Source organism: Psammomys obesus, unplaced genomic scaffold (assembly GCF_907164565.1).
Source record: "Psammomys obesus unplaced genomic scaffold, mPsaObe1.curated_primary_1811, whole genome shotgun sequence".
NCBI lineage: Eukaryota > Metazoa > Chordata > Mammalia > Rodentia > Muridae > Psammomys > Psammomys obesus.
Window position 1 is genome coordinate 10,775,042 of NW_026585644.1, and position 9,973 is coordinate 10,785,014.

The window sequence follows — 9,973 nt, forward strand, 5'->3', positions numbered from 1 at the left end:
TTTACTCCTTATCAAACATTAAACTGATGCTCACACTATGTCTGCCAGTCAATCAGCGACAACAGCAATGACTGACATGGAGAGGTCAACCCTAACCCTGAACCTTTCCAGATACTAGTTCAAGAGTGGTCAATGTTTCCTTTGTGGTATTTACTGCAATTACCGTTTTATTTCCTCACTTATGCTGTGTGCACATAATTGTTCCTCCCATATTGTGGCATGGAAGAAGGAACTACACTATCTTGCTTGATTTATATCCTTTTGCCTCAATAAAATACATCACAGATAGTAACTGTCTATAAATGCATTGCTACAGATTGATTTTGAGCCTCAACCAATTTATTCTCATCACCATTTTCTGGTTAGGCACAACATGTTCCACATTTTTAATCAATAAAAGCAATAATGGCTGTCTCCTCAAAGCAAGTATAGTAGTCTAGCCCTCATCATTAAAACTTTACTGAAAATTTTCAACTAGCAAGAACCATATTCATCCTGTCTTCATCTTGCTCATGATCCATTCATAATAAAAATAGACTGCTGAAACACAAAGTAAAAATTAACAGCCCTTTCCGTTACAGTCTCAGAAATAGAGCACACACATCTTCTGGTAGGAAACAGTGAGTTTCTACCCCACCCACCATACATTCACACTGATAGCCACACGGTATGAGAGGTCCAGATAGTCTTTAGCTATACATCTTAAAGAAAATAGAAATACTATTTAAAGGAAACTTAAAATGGGTAAACTTATTGAGATATATATATATATATATATATATATATCCATCCATCCATCCTAAGGGCAAAAGTTATTATTATCAGAAAAAATAATTATAAGTACTATAAAGTTCTTTGGCAAATGCTGATAATTTAAATTTTATGTAGAGCATGAACATGAGTCAGGAGTTAAAGCATTTGTTAACATTTTATACTGAATTGTAATAAAATCACACTTCAGTAATAATAGTACTATCCAAAATTAAGTCAGTTGTATGATTTTAGTATAAAACCCTTCAATTACTAATCAAGTATTTGCTTGTGAACAAATATCTAAACATTTCCTACCATTCAAAATCTCTGTTCATCTAGGGTATCTAAACACATTAACAACAAAAAGACAATCACTGCATCTTCTTAGGTGACTCAAGGCTAGCCTCTTCACTGTGTTTCCTTTTCTTTTTTTTCTTTTTATGGTCACTTTGGTAGCCACTGGAATCACTGGCTTGGAAAATGGGGTCCTGATCTTCCTGGTGTCTTTTCTTCTTCTTTTTCTTCTTCTTTGGCTCTTCCTCAAAGAAGTCATTCACATTGTCACTACACGGTAGGTCTGTTTCTTCCACTGGAGTAACATCTGTAACCTCTGCTAGTTCTGTGGCACTATCGACTGTGTCTTTCTTCTTCTTTTTTTTCTTTGAAATTTTTTCAACAACCTCTTCACTGCCAGTTTCTGCTACATCTTTAGACAATACAGAGCTCTTACGCTGCAAACTGTGAATGAACAGATTTTTAAAATATTATCAGCAATAAGCAAACAGAAAAGAAAAATGAGGCCAAGACTATTTCAATAGACTACGATTTTTGCACAAGGCAGTTTAGTGTGGCTCTAATTCCAAATGTTCTATGTTGTTATTCCTCAGACCACTGAAATATCTACGATTGTCAGATATCAAACTCAATGTTATATTTATCTAGCTACTTTTTGATCTTTTTGTTTTGTTTTGTTTTTAGTTTTTCCATGACCCTCCTGTCCAAACCTTCAGAATACTGCAATTACTGGCACAGGCTACTACACCTGGCCCAAATTAACAAGAAAATGGTTTTTTGTTTTATTTTTTTGCTTTTACTGTACAGAAGCTCAAGCAGAGTTTCAAAATTAGGACTTGGTTAAGAAAATTGTAGCTACTAAGCATTAAACCCAGGCTATTCAGATAAACCAGGGACATGTGATAAAGAAAACATAATTACCTTTGGTATATATCCAAGCAACAGGATCTCCCTCCTGCTGTCTCAATCATGGTACACTAACCTTGTGGTATTTAGCTTTCCTCGAATGCAGAATACTCCAGCAGAATCTGAATCTAAGCGGAATACATCAAATTCCAGCTCATCGCCTACATTTATCTCCAATGTTTGCCACTCCTCATATGACATTTGCTCGGGTTTAGGGATAGAGGCATTGAAACACCCATGTACTAAACAGCCAATGTGGCTGGAGGATACCTTATTAACTGTACCCTGTAAAGAAGAAAAGAGAAAAAGACGCAAGATCAAGAAGAGAGCCAAACAGTTAAAAGTAAGTCAAGCTTTATAAGCATGAAACTCATCTTCAAAAAAGAAAATATCAGATTTGATGGTATGTTTTAATATCAAAACATTTGAAAAAAAAAACAACAACTTATCATGTCATACCCAAGCATAATTTTAGGAAACTTAGAAACTTTAAGTTTTATTAAATAATTCCATGTCTACTGTAAGTGGGCAACAACTGAGCCAGTTCTGCCATAAACAAAGACATGGTGGAGGGGGCAACAAAAAAGCCTTGGCTCCACTCCACCGCAGGATTCCCCAGGGTAGATGACTCTACAGCCGCACTGGAATCAAGTAGAGTGTGCACTGTAACATGTATATGTACTATGTAAAAAAAGCACGAAGAAGCACGTGCAACTGTGTTCACACTGATATGTCTATAAACAGACTGAGTTTCAAAGTTCACAAGCACATTCTTTACTAATTCAAACTATCATGATATAAATAGTTCTATTAGGAGACTATTCTTTACCAATCTGGAACATGGATTCTTGGCTAAGTCAGAAAAACTTAAAAGTATTATGTGAGTTTTATGCTTAAAGCTTTTAAGCTTTCCATTGAATTTAGTTTTTAATCTCCTTCAGGAATCAAAATGCATGAAGTATATGAATGAACACCCTAAAATATTTTTAAAGATGCATTTTCTAAAACACAGAACTGTAAAATAATGTAGACATGCATATAATACAAACTGTTATAGAATGTGACAAAATACAAAGCTTCCTTATCTGTCATGACCAGGAGTCCAATTTCTGACCATCTGTCATGACCATTAAAGTTCCTTAACTTCTGATGGTCTCTAAACAAAACAAACCATGGTACAGCCACAGAATGATATGCTTACTCTTAAGCATTAAAACCAACAAAAAACATGAACTCAGTTCAGTGGCTCGCACTTTGATCACCTCCCCCTGAAAGGTGAGCAGCCTTACCGGCCACAAAAGATGACAATGCAGCCAGTCCTGATGAGACCTGATAGGCTAGGGTCAGATGGAAGTGGGGGGAGGACCTCCCCTATCAGTGGACTAGGGGTATAGGGGGAGAAGAGGGAGGGAGGACAGGATTGGGAGTGGATCAGGGAGGGGGATATAGCTGGGATATAAATTGAATAAATTGTAATAAATTAAAAAATAAAAAAAACAAACACTAGCCATCAAGTTTGAGAAACAAAGAAAATAATGTTAAATGCATACTGCTGAATAAGAAAGCCAACCTGAAAAGAACACTTGCTTCATGATGTAAACATCTAGCATGGGCTGGTGAGATAACTTAGTCAACAGAGGTACTTGCTCCAGAGCCCAATGACCTGAACAGTGATCTGCAGTACCCATGTGGTAGAAGAAGATACATGGCTGTCTGCTAGCTGTATTCTGACTTCCCTGTGCATGCTGTGGTACTCACACTGCGGTATGTGCAAGCACACCCAAGGAGGTAGATTAAAAATAAGTGTCTAACATCTTAGAAAAGACAAAACTATAGGACAACAGAAGATCAATGAACAGTGAGGATTAGGAGGGAGTGCTCAGGGACACTACGGAGTATTCAATGCACTGCTGAAGAGACAGCACAGTATATCTGTAAAACCCTAAGGAGTGAAGAACATGAGGACTGAACTCTAACCTAACCTTTGAACTTTACTCAGAGCAGAGTGGATGGCAACTGCGTAAGATCCTCTGGCAATCTCTCCTTACATACAGCTATTCATAAAGCAGACTAACCAGAAGGAGAATAGAGAAGTCACCTACATTACATGTGTTTACTTTAAACCTTGTACTAAGTCTGTCATAGTGAACACTCAACACTAGGCAAAGTCCCATGACCCCTACTTTCAGGCTAGTACCCCCAGAACTGAGTTGCTGAAGTTGTGCCAGACAGGCAGCAAAGGAGAAAGCTTCACTACTAACTATTCTTCCAACTTCAGCAAAAGGAGAAGCAAGACATGCAAGATAGCACACAGCTGTGTCGGAACCCACTGACAGGCCTGCTGCAATAAGACAAATGCCTAGTGTTTCGGAACATAGCACAGAGCAAGCTAACAGACACCAACCTGCAAGAGAGACCTACACACCTGGTTCACAGACCTGAGTTTCAGCTACTTCCCTTGGTACTGGCTTGGGGAACTCCTGTTCTCATCCTGTAACTGTGAAGGTCCTGCAGCTGTCAAGAGTTAGGTGCAAGGTCCAGCTTAGCAGCAGTTATGATATCCAGTGGGCTGTCTCTACCACTTGCCTCTTAAGGTAAGGCGGCACAGCCACTGCCATTACAGGGCTTACAGATGAACCTTTACAACATATTTAGACACCAGGCAGAAAATTGTACCCACTTGTGAGACTTGTGTCTTGTTGATCTGCACTGCCTCTGGCCACAATTTGCATTTCAGTGTACCACTAAAATCATGCATGCCCTTGTGGTTCTGAGGTTCAGGAATGACCCATCTTGGTATTCGTACAGCTGGCAAAGAATCTGCCTTCACTAACATTCTAACTTTGAGTTGCACAGAATGAAAAAAAAAACCAAAAACAAAAACAAAAAACCCTACTTGCTGGGAAAAGGCAAAGGCAGTAAACATTGAACTGCAGAAAGTTAATGCTGTCCATAGCACAACAGCCCAAGGGCTAGCCTGTGCAGAGACCACATCAATCAGCTCTAGCGACAGGAACATACATGAGGCCAGTCGATTGGGCTTGTACAAAAGAGAGATAGCAACACTGGTGGCTGTTTTTGGCAATGCTGTATTGGGGTGCACTTTGTGAAGATTGTCTCTGTATATTCAACTGTTGATTGCTGTACCAACAGAGAGTGAGTACTGGCTGGATTTTGGTACTGTTAGTATTATGGCTCATCACCTTCCTCCCTCGTTATTGGCTTAATAAAGATCTGATAGCCAACAGCTTCACAGGAAGCAGATGGCAGAAGTTCCAGGCAGAGAAAGGGTCTCTGGCAGAAAAAATTAGAAGCGGTGGATTCTGCCAGTGGGACATGGAGGTGGACAAGCATGAACATCAGCAAAGAGGCAGAGCTGGCCATGTGGCAGGACATAGTGCCAGAATCAGCCAACTGGGAGGGAGCCTAAACTAAAGGCGTAAGCAATTATTTAACTGCTGGTGGGTCCTGAAAGTCCCACTAAAGCTGGGCCATGAGTCCACCATAGCAATAGGCTGCCCACAGAAATGTTGGTCCAGGGCTCATGGTGCAATGTAGCTTGTTGACTCTAATGGCAGCCTGAGGCTGTTCCATCCACAGTGAATATGCCTAGAGCCAGGCAAAAACTCACAGTGTGTGATCACAGGCCTGCTACTGTAAAGGAGACACAAGAGTCTTATTCTAGTACCAGCACATGCTTCCAGAGACAGATTGTGCTTTAGATATTCTTCTGTTTCTTTCTGAATAATATACCAATAGAATATCTGGAACAAAACCTGGCTTGAATGGCCCTCAAATGCAGAAATAGTGACAACACAGTAATATCAGATTTTGGGATACTCTGGATTTGGGTGCTATCTAGTTCCGAAATAGTACAGAGGCTTAGATGAAGTACACTGTTAAGAATCCGTGCAGAGATAATTACAAACAAAGCCAGGGTAGAAAGCTGGATTAGATGCATCACATGTCAACAAACATCAAGCATATCCAGAAGCCATGACTTTACTGAGTGCTCAAGCTATGATGTCAAGAATCTGACCAGGTACTCAGCACTGTGTGTATGGGAACTGCCAGGGAACTACTATGCTTCAAGAAAACACTGAGAAAGTCAGAAATGAAAGCCATTTTGAGTTGTAAAACTGCACACAGTGAAAACTAAAAATGTGTCAGAGACATCAGTAGAAGGAAAGATCAAGTGGGACAAAGAATTGGTGAGCTCAGAGGCTCACTAGGGCAAAGTGAGCTTATTTAAAGCATACAAAGGAGGAAAAGGAATGCAGAGGAATACAGAAAGCATAAAGGAACTCCAGGTACTGAAAAAGCAAATATTCAGACTCCTGCTGTGAAGGACTCAAGAAGCATACCCAGTGGGCTCTGTAAGTTATATTAATGACTTGCCTAGCAATAGTCTAATGAATGCCATGAAGTTACAAACCACATTTTTATTGGATTCAAGGCCCACCCCAAAAGATGGAATCCATACCAGACACGGTCATGGAGCCCCAAACCTGTGGCAAGATGAGACATGGACTGTAGAGGAAAATCTAATACTATTTTTACGCTAAATGGACAGAGCAATAAAACAAGCCCCAGTGATTTAATGTTACAAGCACAGATCAATATATCACTACATTTTCATCAGAGAAGCTTATTGCTACTGGTTCACCAAGTTGGACTTTAGTGATGTCCAGAGCTTTCTCTGTCCCAGGGTTCGTATCTGGAGTGATATGGATGCTGCATCTCCCCAAGAAAAGTCTTACTCTACGACGGCATGAACAAGTCCTACACAAATGTCACCCAGACAAATCACAGCATGGAGAAGGCACGATGGGCACAAAGTCCCCACTGCAGCTAAGGAGCTATCGGCATTTGATTGCTACTGGAAGGAGAAAGTCAGTTCTGTTTGCTGGTGTGATACGTGGTAAAGCAGTCACACAGGCAGGACCCATGTCCAGGGGTAGTCAGCCAACACATGAGGTAACATGAAGTTGGCTGAGAGGAATTAGGGGAGTGGCATGCAAATAATCAAAATAAAATACAAAAAACTTTCAAATACAGTAATTATTTTTAAAACTTCAGTTAAAAATCTTATCAGACTAGATCAAATGGAAGAAATAACTACAAAGTTTGAAGAGAATTCTTTTGAATGATCATATTCAGAAAAAGGGACAAAGGGAAGATGAAGACAGTAAGGTCTTCGAAACACTGTGAAATAAAATAATAACTAAATAACTGATGTTCTCAAAGGGCAGGGACGTTAAGGGCAGAGACAAAACTATTCAGTAAAATAACAGCAAAGAAAGACATACAGAAGCATGTCCAGGACACTTACAGAAGCCACTTCACTATTTACATCTAAGCTTTTAAAGGCATAGGACAAAGAATTTCTAAATTTTCAGAAGAAAATCTCCAAGCTACATTTAAAAATAATCTGGTTAGATTAATAGCAGATTTCTCAACAGAACAGAAAACCAAGAAAACAAATCCAGTAAGCCAAGTGAGTACAGGACAACATGCTTCAACGCCTAAAATAAAGTAACTGTCAATCAAGTCTACTATGTCCAATATACTAATAGTAATACTATTCTACAGAAATAAGAAACAACTCTCTGCAATAAGCAAAACCTAAGGGAATTTGTGATTATCTGACCAGCCTTATCAAAGATGCTTATGTGAGCCCTACAACCCAAAGTGGAAGAAAGAGCACCACCATCGAAACAGTACATAGGAGCTAAGAGGTCTCCTTCAGCGGGTAAGAACACTGGCTGTTCTTTCCAGGCACCTGAGTTTCATTCCCAGCACTCACATGGCAGTTCACAACCATCTATAGCTCCTGTTTCAGGGCAGGAGGCCCTCTTCTGGACTATGTAGGCACCACATGCCCAGACATACATGGAGACAAAACATTCAGATACATAAGAGATAGCATGTCATAGTACCTGCCATTATATTGTCTAAAATAAACACAAGAGAAATAACAATCAAATGAGATCAACATAGTAGGCCGGGGGCTGGGAGATGGCTCAGAGGTTAAGAGCACTGGCTGCTCTTCCAGAGCTCCTGAGTTCAATTCCCAGCAACCACGTGGTGGCTCCTAACTATCTATAATGAGATCTGGTGCCCTCTTCTGGCCTGGAGGTGCATATGTAGACAGAACACGGTATAAATAACAAATAAATAAATCTTAAAAAAAAAAAAAAAACAACATAGTAGGCCATCACTCTATAGAGTTGAATAAAAGAAGGAATAAACTAAGAATATTTAAACTGAATATAAAGGGCAATTTAAAAGGACCATATGAAAACATACTGCTTTGTAAGCCAACTGTGTGTGTATTCTTTGTCTTTGAGGAATCTGAATGGAAGTACTGCAGTGGGGGGGGGGGGGTACTTCCTCCAGAAGGCAAGGGTTATTAAATAACATCTCAATGCCAGGTATGCGATGTTTCCCTATGTTACTGGCCAGGGAGGACCCAGTGATACCCAAAGCAATGCAGAACACTGCCACTACTTTTGGCTGCCCACCAAAGCTAGGTGGTAAGACCCTACTGCTTAAGACACAAGAGACTCCAGTTACAGGACCCAGGGAAATTAAACTGTAACTGAGTGAAAACTTCTTCCTTGCTTGCTAGATTTCATTGTGCCAGCATTATGTGGTTTACCCAGTTAGTGGACTCTGCACGCCACAATACTAACCTGCCAACCAAGATGCACCTACGATACAAGAGCGGCGTGAGTGCTGTGGGAGTATTTAAGGCCTGCCCCACAGGAGAGAATTAATGTCTGTATAGAAACCTGGTCAAAAACCCATGCCTTAGGAGGTCACAGGCCCTAAAAAGAAACTGACATGCTAATGATACATCTCAGAGTCTTAGAAAATAGAACAAATCAATTCCAAAATTAAGAGGAAAATGATAATAGAATAGAATTGGTTCTTAGAAAAAGTAAACAAGATTGATAAAACTGTAACTGTAAAAGGGCGCAGAGGCAGACTAAATTACAAAACAAAATTACATTCCAAATGATATTACAGAAATTAAAAGACTGTTAGAGAGTATTTCTTTTGAAATAGTATATGTTAACATATTGGGAAATCTAAAAGAAATGAACAAATGCCTGGACATATAAAAAAGACTTTGATTAGATGCTTCATCACTTACTCTCATCAAACTTTTGAATAAGAACTACCAATGATTCTCAAGCTATGCTATAAAACTTAAAAGGAGGGTACTCATTCTGTGCATATGACCTTATTACCAAACCTTGAAAACAATACAAAACAAAATCTAGTAATTCATCTTTCTGGTGAACATAAACTGAAAAATACTCAAGATAATTTTAACTGAAGGTAACAGTATTATCAAGACCTCATGTAACATGGTCAAGTTAAACAGTTTCATTATAGGCACTTAAGAATTGTATGGCATACAAAAATTAGATAAATATAACATAATTATACAAACACAATAAAGGATTAAAATCATAAGATTATTTTAATACATGAACAAACAACATTTGATAATTTCAACATTCCTTTAGGATGAAAGCCCTCAAGAAGTTAGAAACAGAAAAACTATAACACATAAAGACATCTGAATGTCAATTCACAGGCAATAAAATATTGGCCGGGAAAGAACACTTCCTATTAAACCTGGAATGACAGAACCTCACTGCCCTCCTACAATAGAGTACTAGAGACTAACCAGAGTAGGTAGGCTACAGTGAAATAGAAGACGCACCAATAGGACTCAGTTATTCCTATTTGTAGGCAAGATGATTCAATGCATAGATGAACCCAAGAACTCCACCAAAAGGTTTTAGAACTGACAAATGAATTCAGTTAAGTAGCACATATAGAAATAAACACACAAAATTAGCAGCTTTTCTGATAAAATTTTCTGAGAAAGAAATTATAAAATTAACCCTATTCCCAACAGTCACACAAAAAGTACTTAGTGATAAACTCCATTTAGAAAATGAAAGATGTCTACAATGCAAGTAAAACTCACTGATAAGACAGA

At 39.0% G+C, this 9,973-nt stretch overlaps 1 protein-coding gene across 1 annotated transcript in view; it reads right to left on the reverse strand.

The window, feature by feature from the left end:
• Window positions 1-317: 317 nt before the first annotated feature.
• Window positions 318-9,973, reverse strand: part of Polr1f (RNA polymerase I subunit F) — a 16,164-nt gene continuing 6,508 nt past the window's right edge. The window contains exons 3-4 of the mRNA XM_055625578.1: window positions 2,030-2,238; window positions 318-1,491 (exon numbers count right to left, since the gene is read on the reverse strand). Of these exons, the coding sequence (XP_055481553.1) occupies window positions 1,125-1,491; window positions 2,030-2,238 (576 nt within the window). The 3' untranslated portion in view covers window positions 318-1,124. The remainder of the gene's footprint in view (window positions 1,492-2,029; window positions 2,239-9,973) is intronic.